The sequence below is a fragment of the Hibiscus syriacus genome, unplaced genomic scaffold, assembly GCF_006381635.1.
Source record: "Hibiscus syriacus cultivar Baekdansim isolate YM2019G1 unplaced genomic scaffold, ASM638163v2 tig00111741_pilon, whole genome shotgun sequence".
In the NCBI taxonomy this organism is placed as follows: domain Eukaryota; kingdom Viridiplantae; phylum Streptophyta; class Magnoliopsida; order Malvales; family Malvaceae; genus Hibiscus; species Hibiscus syriacus.
The window spans coordinates 386,275-409,940 of record NW_024063166.1 but is presented as its reverse complement, the minus strand read 5'-3'; the positions used below and the strand labels follow the sequence as shown (position 1 = coordinate 409,940).

The 23,666-nt window shown below is 33.7% G+C and overlaps 1 protein-coding gene across 1 annotated transcript; it reads right to left on the bottom strand.

The window, feature by feature from the left end:
- Window positions 1–9,875: 9,875 nt before the first annotated feature.
- On the bottom strand, window positions 9,876–21,945 carry LOC120168887 (protein NUCLEAR FUSION DEFECTIVE 4-like). The gene is made up of 2 exons (XM_039177156.1): window positions 21,187–21,945; window positions 9,876–10,712 (listed from the first exon to the last, which is right to left on the bottom strand). Exons 1-2 carry the CDS (start codon window positions 21,868–21,870, stop codon window positions 9,876–9,878), a joined length of 1,521 nt encoding a protein of 506 aa, XP_039033087.1. The 5' UTR covers window positions 21,871–21,945.
- Between the last annotated feature and the right edge of the window lie 1,721 nt (window positions 21,946–23,666).

Sequence of the window (23,666 nt, the reverse complement as noted above, 5' to 3'; positions counted from 1 at the left end):
TATTTTAAAGTATTGGATTTTATAATGATTACTTCTTTGCTATTTATATTTGGTTTATCGTAAATTTGAATTTTTAAGATATGTTTAAATTAATTTGTTTTTCCTCATTATATTTATGATTTGTATTTTTATAGTATAAATTATTATAATCTCATAAACGTCATTTATAATGTGATTGTACCATTATTGAATAATGGTTTCGAAACAATAACTTTAAGAATCATGAATGTGATTCATTAGACTTAGTCGAAACGTATAGACCGGGTCTAGGGGGTTACATTTAATTGGTATCAGAGCTTTTGGTTTTTAAACCTCGGACTGTGTATGAGTCCAAATTAAAAATACGGACTGTGTAGTAGTCGAAACGTGGAGCTCCACCAAAGTCATCCTGCATAGTCGACGGTGTCTCGATCAACGGATTCGAAAGGCAACCAGGCATTGCAGAAGTCTCGAGGTCATTAGACACTTGAGCTTCCATGCGCATTACTATCAACCTTTCCTTTCTTTTCTCAGATTCCTCCATTTAACTAAAAGAGGGGAACGTGCAAACTTCTTAAGAATGATACCAGCTAGCAAAATCTAAAAACAAATTCTGTTTTTTGCGCATAAGATTCAAAAGCTTTTGAAAGATGGATATAAGTTTCAACCTCTAGTTTTTAAGTTCACTTAATTATAAGGTAGTTTCAATTACCACTAAACCACTCAATGATTTCAAATTTTAAATATTACAAATGAGAATACTTCCACCTGCAAACCGTATTGTTCTCTTTCACTTTACAAAGAAGGAGGAGAGTAGATAACACAAACCGAACCATGACTCAAAAACGCATGAGTCGAGTACAAATCAATGTTCAAATAAAGTTTAGGGTTTCAAAGATTACCTTGTTGAATTTTCTGGTCTGTTGGAAACTTGAAGGCAAGAGAGGGGTTGGTTTATGGACCAAAGGAGGAGGAGGAGGAGGAGAGGGTCGGAGTGGGAATAAACAGGAGAAAAGAGAAGATGAATTCCGGGCAGAGCGGTGGCGTATTTGGCGATGCCACTACTTGGGAGAATTTTAGAAAAAACTTTTTTTTCTCTATCTTATTCGGATAATACAGAATTTTTCAAGTTAAATTTATATCATTAGTATAATATAATTTAGGGTAAAATAATCTATTCCTCATTAAACTATATTATCCCCTATTTTACTCACTATATTTTTAATTTTTTAATTAATTCAATGAACTCTCAAATTGCTCATTATTTTATCACATTAAATTATTTTATTATTATTTTTTAATAACGTGATATTTTTTTATTATTTAATATAAAATAATTAAAAATATAAAATAAAAATAGAATGTGGTCAGACGCCACAGTTGAATGTGATCGTTCAGTCTCAAATTTCATAGGTCTTGTTTGTCTGGACCCCCTGAATTCAAATCTGGTGGTTTGTTTCACTGAAAAATGTCTCAAAACCCATTAATCTTGATTGACACATTTCGGCTTCCTCACTTTTGATCTCCAATTTGTGGACTTCATAACAAGTTATGGCAAAATGAAGGGCGGATTCAGACTCAATATTGAAATGAACAAGACCCATGAAATTTGGGACAGAACGACCACCATCTATGGTGGTCGATGGTGATTTTCGACCACCTTCTATTTTTATTTAATATTAAATAACAAAAAATGTCACATCATAAAAAATAATAAAATAATTCAGAGTGATCAGAACATGTGCAATTCAAAAGTTTAGTGAGTAAATTAGAAAAATTAAAAGTACAGTGAGTAAATTAGGAGAGAGAGTATAGTTCAGTGAGGAGTTGTGTAATTTACCCTTATAATTTAAGGTAAAGTATACAAATGGTCCCCGACTATAGGATATTATTTTGTTAAGTCTCCAACTATTAAAAGTAAATAATCCTTTAACTATAAGGTGTTGCTTTGCTGAGTCTGTAAACTATTAAAAGTAACAAAATGGTTATCTGACTATTAATATGTTATAAATTGTCTTTTTTCGTTAAAAATGACAATTGTCTGAGCTAGACAATAACATATTGACAAATGATTGTCGTTGTTTTCTTTCTTCTCTTCTTTTCCTTGATTTTTAGTCACTAGATTCTATCTAGGTCTGTAAACAAACCGAACGTTCAGTGAACCGTTTGTGAATCGTTCGGCGGTAAGTTCGTTTATTTATTAAATGAACGAACATGAACAATATTTTGTGTTCTTTTAATTAAATGAATGAACATGAACAGAGGGCTCGTTCGTTCATTTACGTTCGTGAACGTTCGGTAATATGTTTGTTTATGTTCGTTTACGTTCGTTCATTTATATTCGATTATGTGCGCTCATTTATGTTTAGCTCAATCTCTCGAGACCCATTTAAAATATTAAAGACCAATAAATTTTAATCTGATACCCATAAATATTTTAAAATTCAATTAATTTTAAATACAACTAAAAAAAGCTCAAAACAATTAAATAAAATATAATCTTAAAATTGTTAGGAAAGAAAAAAAATCTATTTTCATTTATGTTCGTCCATCTGTGTTCGTTTACGTTCGTTTATGTTCGTTTACATCCGTTTGTTTATGTTCTTTCATTTGTGTTTGTTTATCATTTAAATGAACGAACACGAGCAAGCTACGAACAAGGAATTTTTCATTCGTTTATGTTCCTATTCGTTCATTTATTCGGTTAAAGTTAAACGAACTAACATAAACATATCCCGTTCATATTCATTTGGTTCGTTTACGAGCATAATTCTATCGATGGTGCAACCCACTTAACTCAATCTTCAATGCCAACCCCATGGATATTACTTAAACTGAAAGGCATGTTGTGCTTGAGTCACCCACATAGATATAAGATTCAACACTCTTTGTCGAACACCATTGCATTCCTTATTTTTCAAAGAATCCAACAAGTTATGGAAAATATAGGAAAGAATAAATGGGTTAGTGGTGGTTTTTAGCGGATTGTTTGTTTTAATTTAGATGAAAAGTTACCGACGGTAATTTAGTGAACTAAAGGAGTTGATAATAGAGAGTTTAGAGAGAATACATGTACCTTCTGCAGTCTTGCATGTTGATTTGTATATATGTCTTTAATGTTGATTGTAGACCTAAAACGATGATATTTATTTATAGGTTGATAACATAAATAGATTTGACTGTCAGATAATAAATTTAGTTGATCACGTGAATTTGTCGGCGATAACATATAAAGACTGTAATTATAAAAGAAAGATACTTTTTGAAAGTTTTGAGAAACTTCAAAAACCTTATGACTCGATAGACAGAGAAACAACAATAAAAAGGATACGAAGGAAATAAAATATAAACATTATATCCAAATCATCCGAACCATAAATGTCAAAGAGGAGAAAATCTCTTGGAGATGAGAAGAACAATTCGTTTTCAAAAAGTCCCTCGGGACATGGATCGAATTTTCTAAGCACTCGACACTGACTATCATCTGTTAAATTAGAAAATTAGAACAAAATTAGAAAATCTTATTAACTTTTAGGTTACACGTTTAGTATCTAAACTATTAGTTTTTGTTCATTTTAATACCTAATTTTCAAATTTTTTTCAAAATCATACCTAATGTTTAGTTTTTGTTTCATTTTTTTAATACCCCGTTAAAAATTTAATGTTAAATTTTGAAAATTAAAACTAAAGTTTAGAAATTAAAACGGACCAAAATTGATAGTTTCGGTACTAAACGTGTTAAGTTTTTGACGATTAGATACAAAAATGAAACAAAAACTAAATGTTATGTATGATTTTCAAAAAAATAAAAATCTAAGTACTAAAATGGACCAAAACTAATAGTTTATTCTAATTTTTATGCAAAACTCCACACATTAATTTTCAAGTAGAAAATCAGAACAAAGGATGATATATTTTTTTTAGGTGATTGAGATTCTAATATTATTATTTATAAAATGTACGTGAATTTTATCTAATATATATATATATATATAAATTAATCATATTTACATTTGATGCTAGATCATGTATAAAATTTTAATAGGATGTTTGTGTGTCAATTTTTTAATAAATGTTTATGTGTCATTAAATAAATAGAACCGTCCACTAATAATAATAATAATAATAATAATAATAATAATAATAATGCAACTTGTTCTTAAAAAGATAAATTTTTTGTTAACAATATATATATATATAGTATTGGGTTTAAATCCAAATTAATATTAATAATAATAATAATAATTGCAACTTGTTTTGGAAAATATTCTTCTTGTTGAGTTCGACTCACTATTCTTTTCAGATAAACTCTATTATTTCAGATTAAGGTTTCATCCATTTATGTGGTGATAGGCAAGAGTAACGATAAATGGAGCTAGATGGAAGGTGAATTAGGGGTGGGCTGACCTGAAAATATATATTTTTCCATTCGAAATCTGATTTCATTTGAGTTTAAGATGATTTTTTCGGATTTGAAATCTAACTATTCTTTTAAGATAAAACTTAAATTTGATACAATTTGACATAAATATATTTATAAAAAAATTAATTTTATTCGATAAAATAAATATCTAATTAGAAAAATAATATAATCAAATGTATTATTACAAGAGTTAATTGTCATACATCCTCAAACTATGATCTTATTTCTAAATTGGTCCTTAAATTTCTAAATGTTCCAATTTCATCCCTAAAATATGACTGTCATTCTAAATTTGTTCTCCAACTTCTTAACATTTTAGTTTCAGCACCAAACTATATACTTTATTCTAAATTGGTCCCCGAAGTTTTCCAACATTTCAATTTCATCCAAAATTAAATGTATATACTAATCACATTACATATTAATAAAATCGTTAAGTCAAGCTATATTATTATATGTTTGAAAAAAAATAAAGTTTAGGTTAAATTATAGTTAAAACTAATTTCATATTTTGGATGAATTTGGGGTGAAATTGAAGTATTAAAAAGTTTGGGGACCAATTTAAAATGAGGGTCAGTTCAAAGATAAAATTGGAATGTTCAAAAGTTTAAGAACTAATTTAGAATGAGTATCATAGTTTGAGGATGAAATTATAATATTCAAAAAATTAGAGACCAATTTAAAAATAGGATCATAGTTTGGGGACATAGATATAATTAACTCATATTACAATTATCGATATATATATACATACTGTATCATTATATTATTTTTCGGATCAGGAAGATTGACTTAGACTGACCAATCAACGCAGCGAACAGTGCCCTATAACATTGGCTCAAATCAAGTAAATCTGTCCTCAAATTCCATAAACAAATGATGCAGAGATCACAAGTTGTGACTCGCCAACTCACCCGTGACTCACAGAATCTTGCACAGGAAGGGAAAAATATCAAAACTGGGGGGAATTACCATCCCAAAAAAGAAGAGTGAGCATGTGAACAACCAATTAAAGCCATTAAACTGAGCACCTTCGTATACTTTCTAAAGCCATTGACAATTTGAAACTTGTACAAGCCACTTTAAAACTAAGTCCTTAACATGATTATTCTCTCTACAGATTTCAAATTTAAACAATTGTATCCGTAGAGTATACGCGTGTAATTAAGATTCTAAATCGATATTATATTATAATCACTTCAAACTAATAAATTATGTTACAAGAAACATTAATTATTACATAGTAAACATATGAAAACATGGGGTGTGGGCAATTTCATGTAACCAACACTCTTCTTCATCAATGCTTTGGGTGCTCATAAACTCTATGCATTATGTATTTCTTATATATATCGCTTCTGTAGTACTTTCTGGTTCTAAGAATCAAAATGAGAGAACTCAATGCTACAAAGAAGGTAGCAGCAGCCAAAATTATAAACGACAACCTGTAACAATGAGTGCCAATACAAGTCAAAGATTTCACAGATGATCGTGTTAAACCTTTCTTCGCAAGATCCTAAACGCCTCTCGATCGTATAAAACTCCCGTGAGCCTCACGTTGAAGATGTATGAACCGAGTGGACTCAGCAATTGTCCACAATTGAACAACGTGGAGTAGTATTTCAGTCTGAATAGTTCAGAAATGATGGCGAAAATCAATGGCAATTGAGCACCGAATGAGAATCCGATGATGATGGATGCTGCATAGAGGGAGCCTGGAACTGAAAATGCTAAAAGGTAGCCGATGCATGCGATAAGAAGGACCATCGTCATCATCAATGGTCTCGGAAGCTTGTATTTTACGATCATCGTCTCCGATACGAAGCCGAAAAACACCCTTCTGAAGAAATTCCAGATGCTAACGAGGGAGACGAAAGAGGTGACTGTTTTATTCGGGTAGCCGAGTAACTCACCGATTTGCCCCAAGTTGTCGACTGCGGTTAAGCTTGGACCCAGTCCACAGAATGTTGACAGAAACAAAACCCACATGTCGATGCTTGTTAATGCTTGTAGAATCGTGTAGTCTTCTCTTCTATTGGGCTTGTTAAAAATGGTTAAAAACATGACTTTACTACCTTTTCATCGATCATTGGCCTCGGTTCAGCTACTGTGATCTCGGTTGGAGGATCAATGGGTTGTTTTTGGATGTGTAGACACCAGTTTTTGTTCGGGTCGAAAAAATATTATTAAATATTATTATTACTATTATTATTATTATTATTATTATTATTATTAATTATTATTATACCTAAACCACTAAATAAATTAATCTCCACCCACACCACTATCCACCAAATCATCCACTAAATATTAAAAAAAAACCATACTAAAACCCACCAAACATTAAATAAAGCCCCCACTTATTCCACTATGCCCACTAAAAACCACATTATTCTCCACTAAAAAAACCCATAAAATAACATGCAATTATCATTTTGCAGGGAGAGCCAAACGTGGGGGAGACCAGATAATACACCAGGGGAGCAAAACGTGGGAGGCCAGATACGGGAGAGAGAAAAGGAAAAAAAGGCTTTAGTGATTCTGTCGGATTCTGGCCAGTGATCGGATATTACGATCACCATTCCAAACGCTCAAAAGTTGCGTAAGACCATCACGAACAACATACTAAAAATTCAGGACGATCAGACGGTGGACGGTGGTGGATCGGAGAAAATAAGCCGAACAGTTTTTGGCCTCTTGCCGGCGATCGGGATTTCCGATCAATATTCCGAATGGTCAAAAGTTGTGCGAGACCAGCACAAACAACATACTGAAAATTCAAGACGATCGGACAGTGGATGACGGTAGATCGGAGAAAATAAGCCAAACGGTTTTTAGCCTCTTGCTGGCGATCGGGATCTCCGATCAATATTTCAAACAGTGAAAAGTTGTGTCATGTCAACACGAACAGCATACTGAAATTTCATGACGATCGGACGGTGGACGGTGGTGAATCGTAGAAAACAAATCCGGACGATTTTTGGCCTCTCGCCGGTGATCGGGACTTCCGATCAACATTTCGAACGGTCAAAAGTTGCGCGAGGTCAACACGAACAACATAATGAAATTTCAGGACAATCGGAGTGTGGCACGACAGCGCAGCAACACGATGACCGGTGAATCATTTATGACACATGTTATGTATTTTTGGTATAATTTCTGCTTAATCCCTGAACTTTTATGTGTGTTTTTCATTCCAGCATATGAATATATATGTTTTCTTGATTTTAACACTTTAGTTTCTGTTATTTTATTTTAGTCATTTAAGTTTATGTTTTTGCTATTTATGTCATTTAAATTTCTGTTTTAGCTATTTTAGCCTTTTGAGTTTATGTTTTTACCATTTAATCCTTTAAGTTCATGTTTTTGCTAGATCTATTATTCAAATAAATAGTTTCTTTAATTAATTAATTTGAAGTAAGTTATTAATATTTAATAAATAGATCATATTTTAACTTGATATTTGACTCAGGATTTCCACCATTACGACAACGTGTAAGCGAAACAGTACCAATTTTGGACGCTGTGGGGGTGTTAATCATTCCCCACGTGTAATCGACTCCCGAACCCGTTTTAATCGAATCTTTGGTAAACGCAGACTAACTTTTGTCTTAAAAAATGATTTTTCTTAAAATTGTTTTAAAAGACGTTTTTAGGTATTCGACCTACCTAACCCAAAGGTTGATGGCGACTCTATTCAATTTAATTAAAAATACCCATTTATAAAATGTACGTGAATTTTATCTAATATATATATATATATTAATCACATTTACATTTGATGCTAGATCATGTATACAATTTTAATAGGATGTTTGTGTGTCAATTTTTTTAATAAATGTTTATGTGTCATTAAATAAATAGAACCGTCCACTAATAATAATAATAATAATAATAATAATAATAATAATAATAATAATAATAATAATAATGCAACTTGTTCTTAAAAAGATAAAAATTTTGTTAACAATATATATATATAGTATTAGGTTTAAATCCAAAATAATCATAATAATTGCAACTTGTTTTGGAAAATATTCTTCTTGTTGAGTTTGACTCACTATTCTTTTCAGATTAACTCTATTATTTTAGATTAAGGTTTCATCCATTTATGTGGTGGATAGGCAAGAGTAACGATAAATGGGGCGAGATGGAAGGTGAATTAGGGATGGGCTGACCTGAAAATATATACTTTTTCTGATTTTATTTGAGTTTAAGATGGTTTTATCGGATTTGAAATCTATCTCTTTTCTTAAGATAAAACTTAAATTTGATCCAATTTCACATAAATATATTTATAAAAAAAGTTAATTTTATTCGATAAAATAAATATCTAATTACAAAAGTAATATAGTCAGATGTATTATTACAAGTTAATTGTGTCATACATCCTCAAACTATGATCTTATTTCTAAATTGGTCCTTAAATTTCTAAATGTTCCAATTTTATCATTCTAACTTTGTTCTCCAACTTCTAAACATTTTAGTTTCATCACCAAACTATATCCTTCATTCTAAATTGGTCCCCTAACTTTTTCAACATTTCAACTTCATCTAAAATTAAATGTATATACTAATTGCATTCCATCTTAATAAAATCATTAACCCAAGCTATATTATTATATGTTTGAAAAAAATAAAGTTTATGTTAAATTGTAGTTAAAACTAATTTCATGTTTGGATAAATTTGGGGTGAAATTGAAATATTAAAAAGATTGGGGACAAATTTTAAATGAGGGTCAGTTCAAGGATAAAATTGGAATATTCAAAAGTTTAAGAACTAATTTAGAATGAATATCATAGTTTGAGGATAAAATTAAAATATTCAAAAACTTAGAGACTAATTTAAAAATAGGATCATAGTTTGAGGACATAGATATAATTAACTCATATTACAATTATCGATATATATATATATATATACTATATCATTATATTATTTTTCGGATCAAGAGGATTGACTTAGACTGACCAATCAACGCAGCGAACAGTGCCCTATAACATTGGCTCAGTTCAAGGAAATTTGTCCTCAAATTCCACAAAACAAATGATGCAGGATCACAAGCTGTGACTCGCCAACTCACCCGTGACTCACAGAATCTTGCACAGAAAGGAAAAAATATCAAAACTGGGGGGAATTACCATCCCAAAAAAGAAGAGTGAGCATGTGAACAACCAATTAAAGCCATTGAACTGAGCACCTTCGTATACTTCCTAAAGCCATTGACAAATTTGAAACTTGTACAAGCCACTTTTAAAACTAAGTCCTTCAAATTTAAACAATTGTATCTGTAGAGTATATACGTGTTATTAAGATTCTAAATCGATATTATATTATAATCACTTCAAATTAATAAAAAATTAAGTTACAAGAAAATGTAATTATTACATAAAAAAATAGAAAACATATGAAAACATGGGGTGTGGGCAATTTCATGTAACCAACACTCTTCTTCATCAATGCTTTGGATGCTTATAAACTCTCTGCATTTTCTCTGTATTTCTTGTATATATCGCTTCTGTAGTACTTTCTGGTTCTAAGAACCAAAATGAGAGAACTCAATGCTCCAAAGAAGGTAACAACAGCCAAAATTATAAACGACAACCTGTAACAATGAGTGCCAATACAAGTCAAAGATTTCACAGACGACCGTGTTAAACCTTTCTTCGCAAGATCCTTAATCGCCTCTCGATCGTATAAAACTCCCGTGAGCCTCATGTTGAAGATGTATGAACCGAGTGGACTCAGCAATTGTCCACAATTGAACAACGTGGAGTAGTATTTCAGCCCGAATAGTTCAGAAATGATGGCGAAAATCAATGGCAATTGAGCACCGAATGAGAATCCGATGATGATGGATGTTGCATAGAGGGAGCCTGGAACTGGAAATGCTAAAAGGTAGCCGATGCATGCGATAAGAAGGACCATCGTCATCATCAATGGTCTCGGAAGCTTGTATTTTACGATCATCGTCTCCGATACGAAGCCGAAAAACACCCTTCCGAAGAAATTCCAGATACTAACGAGGGAGACGAAAGAGGTGATTGTTTTATTCGGGTAGCCGAGTAACTCACCGATTTGCCCCAAGTTGTCGACTGCGGTTAAGCTTGGACCCAGTCCACAGAATGTTGACAGAAACAAAACCCACATGTCGATGCTTGTTAATGCTTGTAGAATCGTATAGTCTTCTCCTCTCTCGGGCTTGTCAAAAATGGTTAAAAAACATGACTTTACTACCTTTTCATCGATCATTTGCCTCGGTTCAGCTACTGTGATCTCGGTTGGAGGATCAATGGGATGTTTTTGGATGTGTAGACATCCGTTTTTGTTCGGGTCGAAAAAATATTATTAAATATTACTATTACTATTATTATTATTATTATTATTATTAATTATTACTATACCTAAACCACTAAATAAATTAATCTCCACCCACACCACTATCCACCAAATCATCCACTAAATATTAAAAAAAACCCACTAAAACCCACCAAACATTAAATAAAGCCCCTACTTATTTCACTATACCCACTAAAAACCACATTATTCTCCACTAAAAAAAACCCATAAAATGACATGCAATTATCATTTTGCATGGAGAGCCAAACGTGGGGGAGACCAGATAATACACCAGGGGAGCAAAACGTGGGAGGCCAGATACGGGAGAGAGAAAAGGAAAAAAGGCTTCAGTGATTCTGCTGGATTCTCGCCGGTGATCGGATATTACGATCAACATTTCGAACGGTCAAAAGTTGCGCAAAACCATCACGAACAACATACTAAAAATTCAGGACGATCAGACGGTGGACGGCGGTGGATCAGAGAAAATAAGCCGAACGGTTTTTGGCCTCTTGCCGGCGATCGAGATCTCCGATCAATATTCCGAACGGTCAAAAGTTGCACGAGACCAACACAAACAACATACTGAAAATTCAAGACGATCGGACAGTGGATGATGGCAGATCGGAGAAAATAAGCTGAACGGTTTTTAGCCTCTTACCAGCGATCGGGATATCCGATCAATATTTCAAACGGTTAAAAGTTGTGTCATGTCAACACGAACAGCATACTAAAATTTCATGACGATCGGACTGTGGTGAATTGGAGAAAACAAATCCGGACGGTTTTTAGCCTCTCACCAGTGATCGAAACCTCCGATCAATATTCCGAACGGTCAAAAAGTTGTACGAGACCAGCAAAAACAGCATACTGAAAATTTAGGACGATCGGACACTGGACGACGGCAGATCAAAGAAAATAAGCCGAACGGTTTTTAGTCTCTTGCTAGCGATTGTGATCTCCAATCAATATTTCAAATGGTGAAAAGTTGTGTCATGTCAACACGAACAATATACTGAAATTTCATGACGATCGGACGGTGGAAGGTGGTGAATAGGAGAAAACAAATCCGGACGGTTTTTGGCCTCTCGCCGTTGATCGGGACCTCCGATCAACATTCCGAACGGTCAAAAGTTGCGCGAGGTCAACACGAACAACATACTGAAATATCAGAACAATCAGACGGTGGCACGACAGTGCAGCAACACGATGGCCGGTGAATCATTTATGACACATGTTATGTATTTTTGGTATAATTTCTGCTTAATCCCTGAACTTTTATGTGTGTGTTTTTATTCCAGCATATGAATATATATGTTTTTTTTATTTTAACACTTTAGTTTCTCTTATTTTATTTTAGTCATTTAAGTTTATGTTTTTGCTATTTATGTCATTTAAATTTCTGTTTTAGCTATTTTAGCCTTTTTTAGTTTATGTTTTTACCATTTAATCCTTTAAGTTCATGTTTTTGCTAGATCAATTATTCAAATAAATAGTTTCTTTAATTAATTAATTTGAAGCAAGTTATTAATATTTAATAAATTGATCATATTTTAACTTGATATTTGACTCAGGATTTCCACCATTACGACAACGTGTAAGCAAAACAGTACCAATTTTGGACGATGTGGGGGTGCTAATCCTTCCCCATGTGTAATCGTATCCTGAACCCGTTTTAATCGAATCTTTGGTAAACGCAGACTAACTTTTGTCTTAAAAAATGATTTTTCTTAAAATTGTTTTAAAAGACGTTTTTAGATATTCGACCTAAGGTTGATGGCGACTCTATCCAATTTTATCCAATTTAATTAAAAATACCCATTTTTCAAAATTAAAAGTCGTAACTGTTTTTAAAATAATAAATAATCGTTCCAACCTAAAAACGGTTATGACAGCTTGGCGACTCTACTGGAGACCTTTTAGAGAGTCAGGCTGTAAGTCGTTTACACATTGTCGTTTGGTGGAAATTATGAGTTCGAGTATTAAGTTAATTTATAATCCTTTTATTGAAGTTTGTAATTGCTTCTTTTTTTGTTATACTAACATTTTGATTTTTGTTTTCAGATTTGTCCAAGTTTTTATCAGAGTGATTTCGTTTTCCTTTTGAGTCAAAGGGTTGAATGTTCCTCCTCACACACATCACGGGCATTTGCATAACATAAGCTCTACACCCGAGCTCCGAACCCTTTTAAGTGAGGGTGAAAGCGACGCCTTCGTGAGAATTTATTCTCCGCCTAGGCCTAGCAAGTAACCTTTGGGATTCATATATCTTATATCTTCGTGTGAATTTATTCTCCGCATATACATAAGGGAATGTATCCTCTCAAATTGAACTCGTTCCGCTCGAAACCTGTAATGGGTGAGGATCGAGGGTTTGGCAGCCCAAGGGGGCACCGACATCAAGGACAATTTGAGTACCCTTTTCCTCATAGAGCCGAAACTATGCATATAGTGAACCGTAGCACAGTCATCATAGGTATAGTCATACCGAACCTCTGTTCGTCAGTAGGTACCCAAATTAAGTGTACACAAAGGAGGAGCATTTCTAAACCTTTTCTTTTACTTTAAATTTTGTTGAATGACAACATGCGAACTAGATACCATGCGGTTAGGATTAATTTCTTGTAAATACATTATTGTGGGTAAAAAGCATGTTTGGGTAGGATTACTATCTAATAAAAGCATGCTCGGGTAGATATCATGACTGAGTAGGTGTTATATTCATCTTTGAATAACATTTATCTATACCGATTGTCTTACCTATATAACTGATCTTTTTTTATTTATGTACACTAACCTATCTCTCTTCTTTTGTTTATGCCATTTTTTATTCTATGCATTGCATTTGCATTGTCATAACATAATGCAAGAGGTGTTGATCCACAAAATCATGTTTGTTAAACATGAATAGTTTGCATTAATGGACAAAGGGGTTGTAATACAAGAGATGAAAATGCAGAAGACAGTCTACAAAGCGACTGTGTCACATTCAATCTAGAAGATGTGGTGCCCACAATTGAAGAGTATATCACTCTACTTTATCATAAATGACTCAGAATGAATCGGGTTTACATCAAGCACAATGAAAGTCTATTTTTGAAGAACTGACTGGCAGAAGTTGCAGGGGAAAAAAGAAGGTTACTGATCTTGGGAGTCCCTTCAAAGACAACAATGACAAAACGATAGCTGATTTGCACGGTTCATCCAGAGAAGTCGGATCGGTTCGACAGGTTTTCAACCAGTGACAGACAAATACAGAAGACTAGTCAATCTGTCAGAAGCTGTCAGAATATTTTTGTCTCTTAAAAGATAAAACACTTTTGTCCCCAATAAGGATTATTTATAATAACAAACATGTTTTCGGATCAATGCCTCGAGCATTTCATGCATTTTTGCATTTTTGTATTTTTGCATCTACATTTCATTTTTAATCATTTTCATAAACATGAAATTTTTTAATGGAGGTTTCGATGCAGTGTTCTTAATCACGTGACACCACATGGAAGCAAGATTTGATCAATTAAAGAAAAATTGAAATCAGTACAGTTGGAGCTTGTTCAGCTAATTGTAGGACTGAGCCATCCAGAATAATTTGAGAAAAGATTCCCCATATCCCGAGGGTTACGATGTTGATATTTTGTACAGTTACCGCATAGGAAGCTCCGGACATTCCTCTGAGAACTGTAAAGCACTGAAGCGCAAGATCCAAAACTTGATGGATTCAGGGGCATGAATAACCGAAGAAAGAGACATTGCATCTACCATTTACACTGAGAGAATTGTTTTGTTTAAACACGTTTTTGATATTTCATATTTGTTTAATCTTCTAAACGATTGAATTTATGATACTTTCTAAGGTGAAATAATTGAGAAAATTTTAATCTTTAGTTCTTCGAATATTAAATGAATTAAGGATTCTTTTAATTCTTCAAGAATTATAGATTTTTGACATATGGCAAGATCAGACCTTTCTTATCCTGTTCAAAAAAAGAAAAAAAAAGAAAAAATCCATCAATTCTTTACCCAGAATAATCCATGGAGAGTCATACCGATACCTTTGAGTCAATAAAGTCACACCATTGTCTTCTTAGACGCAAAACCAACATTTTTTACCAATAAAACCTGCAGACGTTGAATGTTCACTTGAACATGAACCTTCATACCAGAATAAACAATGTGGGGCATCTCGAAGCAATCTTCTGAGGACGAGCCTGAGCAATTGAGGCATGCCGGGAGCAAGAAGCAGAAAGGAGAATTACTTTGAAATGATTCTATCATGCATTAATTACATTGTTTTCATGTGAATAAAACTTAATCATGAAAATCTATCCCCCTGGATATACCTCTTCTGCGAAGACTTTTGTGTATGAGATGATGATCGGCTTTGTTTCATTTATCCATATATGTATATATATATATATATATCCATTGTCGTCCCCTTTTGAGCCTATAATATTTTTCTTCTGATTCAACCCTAACCAAGGACCACCCTCCACACTAGGGGGCAAGGTGGAAAGAATTTGCTCACATGAGTGAAGATATCAATTCAATGGAGATATCAAAAAGTGAACCAATGCCAAGTGCGAAGATCCAATCAGAACAAAAACAAAGCAAAAAAGTGAAGAAAAAAATAAAGACAGGAAGCACATGTAAAGATTTTCTCGAGTCAAAGCATCAAGCTTCCAACTATGAGATTGATCAAACACAATTACTCAAAAATCACTTCACTCGAAGACCATAGAGCATCGAGAAAGACACATACGGGAATATTCAAATTGAGCAAGACGGGATTGAAAGCATCAGAATGAATTAATCCTTGGTTCAATACCTTGAAACACTTGTTTGGGCCTATTTATCCATTTCTTTCAAAACCATGAACCATGACCTACATTACGTGCCTTAAAAAGTCCCTTCTAATCATACGTGGATTTCTAAACAGAATAGACTATCTTCATATTTCATTCCGCCCATCAGGATTAATCTTTATTTGCAAAAAGTTTTCTAAAATCTTTAATGCATGATAGAGAAAATAACAAAGGGGGTTCAAGACGTAAATTATGATGACATCTTGAAACCAAAGGAGGATTCGAGTTGAAAACCTGAAAAGGCAGCTCGAATGTAAAAATTGTGCAGTTGAGGTGATCGCACAAATTCCTTGATAAGGCATCACACAATCTGAGCGTGACCATGGAAGTTGGGAGCCGGTGAACACTTCCAGTAGAGGAGCATACAAGCTACCACATCAAATCAGTGAACATCAAAGAAAAACCATTGACCAAACACAATAACCTGAGTTTCATTTTACCCTTTCCTTACCTAACCATTTCCCAAAGATAGCTTTGATCTTGACACTTGTCAAAAAGTTATAATTTATTGAAGGATTAATAATGTAATTAATTCTTTGATGTCTAATGAACTCTAATTTTATGATTCATCTCAATTGTGAAACCTAAAAGGGGCAATATTTTCAAAACTTTTTGATTAAACATTTTTCAAAACTTTTCTAATACATTTTCAGAACTTTTGAAAATAAAAGAAGAAGAAAAACACTTTTCAAATAATACAATATCTCTAGAGTGGATATTGGTATTTGACATGTAGCTCTCAAACACAAAGCTCATTCTTAGAATCAGTGCTGAAGCAATCAATGAGGAACAATGGGCATCTTTAAAGATTCAACAACAAATGTTGGGGCATATTTGGAGATTCAACATTGAATATTGGGGCATATTTAGGGATTCAACATCCTGATGCAAATGATCAGATCTTCTGAAGGCATTTCCCCCACATGCAGAATCAAACAGACAAAACACGAGGAGATAAAACTAATTCATGTTGCATGCATCTTAGACATACTTAAGATCATCACATTCGTCACTTTTTATACATATTTTTTGCAACTTTTAGAGTTAAGTTTCAACTTCAAGAAGAAAGATACTCGATTCAAATGCACACTCAGAAATTGATGGTGGATGCTCAACTTTACAGCGAAGGGACTTCCCAGTTTCATTCAGAGTCAATTTCAACTTCACATTGAAGGATATTGAACTCGAGACAACACAAGCTCAACTTCACAGCGAAGGGGCGACTGACTGTCAACAAACAACTTCCCAGTTTCATTTAAGAGCCAATTTCAACTTCATAGCGAAGGATATTGGACTCAAAACGACACAATTTGCTCGAGAGTAGATTTCAAATTCACGACGAAGGATATCTAACTCGAAGACAAACTTCACAACGAAGGGGTCATCCACGGTTTTAACTTCACGACGAAGGGAATCGTGTCCACCCACAACATACAATACTTGGATTTCAATTTCACGACGAAGGATATTCAAGTCAAGGCTCAACTTCACGACGAAGGGACCATCCACGATTTCAACTCCACGACGAAGGATATCGTGCCCACACATCCACGGTTTCAACTTCACGATGAAGGGAATTGTACACACAAGCAACATCCATCTCTAGATTGGATTTCAACTTCACGACGAAGGATATCCAACTCAAAGAATGAGTGTCGATCAATAAACTTTCCAGTTTCAGAGTCAATTTCAACTTCACGGTGAAGGATATTGGCCTCGAAACAACGTAACTTAACTTGGATTTCAACTTCACGACGAAGGGAATCGTACCCATAAGCTACATTCATTGGATTTCAACTTCACAACGAATGATATCCAATTCGAGGCTCGACTTCACGACGAATGGGCCATCCACGAAACAAAGTTTTGTCTCTCTTGAGACAGTTCTCTTGAAACAAATTTCGTATCTTTTGAGACATTTTTCTTGAAACAAATTTTGTCTCTCATGAGACAGTTTCCCTTGAAACATATTTTATCTCTTTTGAGACAGTTTCTCTTGAAGCATCATTTGTGAGTCGGGTTCTCTTGAAACCAGTATCCCGAAAGATGGTCTGTCATCCTCATCACGTAGGAACTGTGTTATCCCTCGACCATATCTCTTCATCACGTAGGAGCCGTGTCAACCTTAGATAACCAGTCGTCCTCATCACGTAGGAACCGTGTTATCATCCGTAAAGATGGCATGTCGTCCTCATCACGTAGGAACCGTGTCATCTCTCGACCAGATCTCCTCATCACGTATGGGTCGTGTCAACCCTTATACGATCCGAACTCTTTTAAGTTTCAAAAACAAAAAATAGATCTGGACAAAAACTAGTTGTATTTTTCGTCTTTACCCTATTCTTGTTAACACAAGAATGTGCAAAGAGGAGCAGCTGTAGACACCCATTTTTGTCCGGGTCAAAAAAATATTATTAAATATTATTATTATTATTACTATTATTATTATTATTATTATTAATTATTACTATACCTAAACCACTAAATAAATTAATCTCCACCCACACCACTATCCACCAAATCATCCACTAAATATTAAAAAATACCACACTAAAACCCACCAAACATTAAATAAGGCCCCCACTTATTCCACTATACCCATTAAAAACCACATTATTCTCCACTAAAAAAAACCCATAAAATAACATGCAATTATCATTCAATTATCATTTTGCAGGGAGAGCCAAACGTGGGGGAGACCAGATAATACACCAGGGGAGCAAAACGTGGGAGGCCAGATACGAGAGAGAGAAAAGGAAAAAAGGCTTCAGTGATTCTGTCAGATTCTCGCCAGTGATCAGAATCTACGATCAATATTCTGAACTGTCAAAAGTTGCGCAAGACCATCACGAACAACATACTGAAAATTCATGACGATCAGACGGTGGACGGCGGTGGATCGGAGAAAATAATCCGAACGGTTTTTGGCCTCTTGCCTGCGATCGGAATCTCTGATCAACATTCCGAACGGTCAAAAGTTGCGTGAGGCTAGCACAAACAACATACTGAAAATTCAAGACGATCGGACAGTGGACGACGGCAGATCGGAGAAAATAAGCCGAACGGTTTTTAGCCTTTTGTCGGCGATCGGGATCTCCGATCAATATTTCAAACAGTGAAAAGTTGTGTCATGTCAACACGAACAGTATACTGAAATTTCATGATGATCGCACGGTGGTGAATCGGAGAAAAAAATCTGGACGGTTTTTGGCCTCTCGCCGGTGATCGGGACTTCCGATCAACAGTCCGAACGGTCAAAAGTTGCATGAGACCAGCAAAAACAGTATACTAAAAATTCAGGACGATCGGACGGTGGACGACGGCAGATCGAAGAAAATAAGCCAAACGGTTTTTAGTCTCTTGCTGGCGATCGGGATCTCCGATCAATATTTCAAACGGTAAAAAGTTGTGTCATGTCAACACGAACAACATACTGAAATTTCATGACGATCGGACGGTGGACGGTGGTGAATCGTAGAAAACAAATCCTGACGGTTTTTGGCCTCTCCTCGGTGATCGGGAACTCCGATCAATATTCCGAACGGTCAAAAGTTGCGTGAGGTCAACACGAACAACATACTGATATTTCAGGACAATCGGACGGTGGCACGGCATCACATCAACACGATGGCCGGTGAATCATTTATGACACATGTTATGTATTTTTGGTATAATTTATGCTTAATCCCTGAACTTTTATGTGTGTTTTTCATTCCAGCATATGAATATATATGTTTTCTTGATTTTAACACTTTAGTTTCTGTTATTTTATTTTAGTCATTTAATTTTATGTTTTTGCTATTTATGTCATTTAAATTTTTGTTTTAGCTATTTTAGCCTTTTGGGTTTATGTTTTTACCATTTAATCATTTAAGTTCATGTTTTTGCTAGATCTATTATTCAAATAAATAGTTTCTTTAATTAATTAATTTGAAGCAAGTTATTAATATTTAATAAATAGATCATATTTTAACTTGATATTTGACTCAGGATTTCCACCATTACGACAACGTGTAAGCGAAACAGTACCAATTTTAGACGCTGTGGGGGTGCTAATCCTTCCCCACGTGTAATCGACTCCCGAACCCGTTTTAATCGAATCTTTGGTAAACGCAGACTAACTTTTGTCTTAAAAAATTATTTTTCTTAAAATTGTTTTAAAAGACGTTTTTAGGTATTCGACCTACCTAACCCAAAGGTTGATGGAGACTCTATCCAATTTAATTAAAAATACACATTTTCCAAAATTAAAAGTCATAACTGTTTTTAAAACAATAAATAATCGTTCTAGCGGAGCCGCCAAGCTGTCGCAACCGCCTCTCGGGTGGGCCCGAAATTTGGCTTTGACTTGGAATAAAATATTGGAGTCGCCACCGATCATTTATTTTTCGTAAAAATTTGGTTGATCGGATACCATCTTACCTGATCTGCGTTTTACCAGAAATATGTCGGATTCAGGAGTCGGTTACAATCAAGGAAGGATTAGCACCATTGAACTGCCCTTTCGGTACCATTTAATTTGTCGGTTGTCTTAATTGCGAAAAATTGAAATTTAAATTAAAATTTAGAAATTCGATTCAAATTACTTACCTTTGATTGATTAATATTATCCTAAAAAGATCATAAATAAAGTAAGAAAATAAAACAAACAAATACAAAGAGTTATTATTAAAATCGAAATAAAAAAATAGTAACTAAAAGGAATAAAATAAAATTCACATTAAAAATTAAATTGAAAATAATTAAAATTTATGGATCGAATTAATTTTAGGAACGAGCTGCAAAATAAAAAACAGAAACTTAAGGGATTAAATAGCAAAAGAAATAGAAGTACAAAAATAGCACAAATAGAAAATTAAAGGATTAAAAATAGTATTAATAGAAACTAGAATGTTAAAATAAAATAACAGAAACTAAAGTGTCAAAATCAGAAAAAATACAAAGATAACCGTTTAGATGTATTTTCTCTGATCTGTTGTCGTTCACCGTCCGATTATTCTGAAATTTCAGTATGATATTCGTGTTGACCTCGCGTAACTTTTGACCGTTCAGAATGTTGATCGCAGGCCAGAGGCCCAAAACCGTCCAAATTGTTTTCTCCGATCCGCCACCATCCACCGTCCGATCGTCTTGATTTTTCAATAAGTTATTCGTGTTGACATCGCGTAACTTTTGACCGTTCGGAATAGTGATCAGAGGTCCAGATCGCCGGGGATAATTACGGCAGAATTCAAGACCCTTTTATTATCTTTCTTTCTATTTTTTCCTTTAATTTTCTTCTCTCTCACGTGTGGCTTCCTCTCTCCTCTTCTTGTATATCCTCCCCTTCTTCCTCTCTTCTATTATATATATATATATATAGCATAGGAAAATAATTAGTATAAGTGAAAGAATAAAACATAGAATAAAATATAGAAGAAAATGTTGAGTGGTGAAAAGTTTGGTGAAGACATGAAATATGAGATAGGTGGATTTAATGGATTTTTAGGTTTAGTACTTAGATAATAATAATACTAATAATAATAATAATTAATTAATAATATTTTTTCGATTCGGACAAAAACGGGTGTCTACAAGATGTTCCAAACCAGTAATTCTTCTCTGATGCATGTGAAAAGAGGGGAAAAGACAAGGAAACAAACAACCGTGGCAACACCGGCAAATGCTGCTCTCGAGAAAGTAACTAGCTTCTCTGCTAAAGTCACCGCCATTAAAAACACCGCAAGGACAACTGAAGCTCCGAGGAACTGGTAAAACACGTTCATCTCATTGGGGTGTTTAACCGGCTTCATCGTCCGAATTGTATACACAAACACGACTGAAATCGCAGCCGGAAGCCACCCGATGAGAAGGATGAGAGATTTCGAATCATTCCCGTAAACAGCGAGATAAATCTGAATCATCACAGCTCCACTGAGTCCGGTGAACCCCTTCAACAGACCCAACATCGAACCCCGGCTCTCAGGGAAGTTCTTTACGCTGGTGACAAGCGCACCAGTATCAGCAAAATTCTGGGAATTTGCCCCAATGCAAATATAAACACACATTTGCCAAACCTTCGGCTTCGCTATTCTTCCGGTCACGGCTAACCAAATCATGAAATAGCCTCCGAAGTTGAATGCAGCGCCGAGTAGGAGAACGAACCAAGTGGGAGTAACCTCGGCGATAAGGCCGGAAAACACCCCGACGTTAGCACCCAGATCCTTCGAGAATCCCAAGAGTTCATCGGCTTTGAGTCCCCTTGTCGTCGTCGAACTGCCCATTGCCTCCTCAACTATACTTCCAACTTTCTCTGTTTGTAGTCTGCAGGAATGGAATCGAGAGGAAGAAGAAGAAGAAAGGGATCTGTTGATATAAACTTTGCAGGGTTGATTAAAGAGTTGTTAAGCAAAGGATTATAGATAAAGACAAACTACTCGGGGATTAGACTTTTAAGTTTGACAGGTCACGTTATAGATATTTTATGGTGCCGTTTTCTATTTCTAATTAGGACACGTACTTTTATTAAAAATCTATTTATATAATATTTTATTTTTATTTTTCGTTTTAAGATATATTATTTATAGAGAATGTATACATGTTATCAATAATTAAGAAAATTATAGATATATATTATTTTTTAATAATCCAAACTATTAAAAAAAATGGGTAAAGTACATAAATAGTCCTCTGATTATAGGATAATGTTATGTTTAGTCCTTAAACTATCAAAAGTTATAAAATTGTCATCCGACTATTCATTATGTTCCAAACTCGTCCTTTTCCGTTAAAAAATTAATGATCGTATGAGTTGAACGTTAACATGTTGATTAAGATATGATAATCGTTTTAGATTATGAGACCAAATCTTACCATATTTTAGTTAGTTAGTTAACGTCCAACTTAGACTGTTATTAATTTTTTTAACGAACAATGACGAATTTGGAACATAATAAATAGTCGGGTAACCATTTTATAACTTTTAATAATCAATAAACTCAAATCTGATCAATTATTCTTCGAGCTTTGTGAACAAAAGGTAATCTCTCACATTCTGCTAGAGAAGAAATTAGAAAAATGATAAACCCTATTGGTTGACGCCACAAATTCCATCCCTAAGAACCATATTTTGATTGCGCCTCAACTATATCAACTGTACTTGAACTGTTAGATAATTTTAATCTATGATAACATCATTGTTTCCGTCGTTAGTCCAAATATAGAAGACTATTTTATAATTATTAATAGTTGGAGACTCAATAAAATAATATCATATAGTAATGAGACCATTTGTATACTTAACCCTAAAAATAATTTTAAAATTATTTTATTTTCAAATACTTGTTTTAATTAAACATTTTAGTTTAAATTTATACAAATTTAAATTCTATCTTCAAACTCACTAAAGTAAAACTACTTATCTGTTATAAACTATCATCAGAATAGTTTTTTTTTTAAATTTATCCACTTTAACAATTACTTGGTCATATATTTTTCATCAGAATAATCACTACAAACTATTTAAAAACAAACAAAATATATTAAATAAAATTTTGATAATTATCTAATAATTTAAATATTTAAATAAATTTGGTCTTAATTTTTTTTAAATTATTTAATATTAAGTTCTTTCTTCAAACTTATGAAGAAGCCATTCTTATCCGTTTTTAGTTATAATCAGAATAATCCTCTTTTAACTTATCCACTAATTGCCACATTTATTGTCTCCTTGGGGTGATTGGTCATATATATATAATCTCTTATCATTTCTTCGACAATTATGTATATAATTATTAGGGTAAAGTTCACAAGTAGTCCCTCGATTATAAGGTGATGCTTTGATAAGTCCCTCGACTATTAAAAGTTATAAAATAGTCATTCAATTATAAGATGTTTCTTTGTCTAGTTCATCCGACTATTAAAAGTTACAAAATGATCATCTGACTGTTTAGTATGTTTCAAACTCGTACTTTTTTGTTAAAAAAATGACAACAGTTTAAGTTGTATGTTAACCTGTTGACTGAGATATGATAGATTTTTTTTATCATATGATAGAATTTCTCATATCTCAATCATCAGG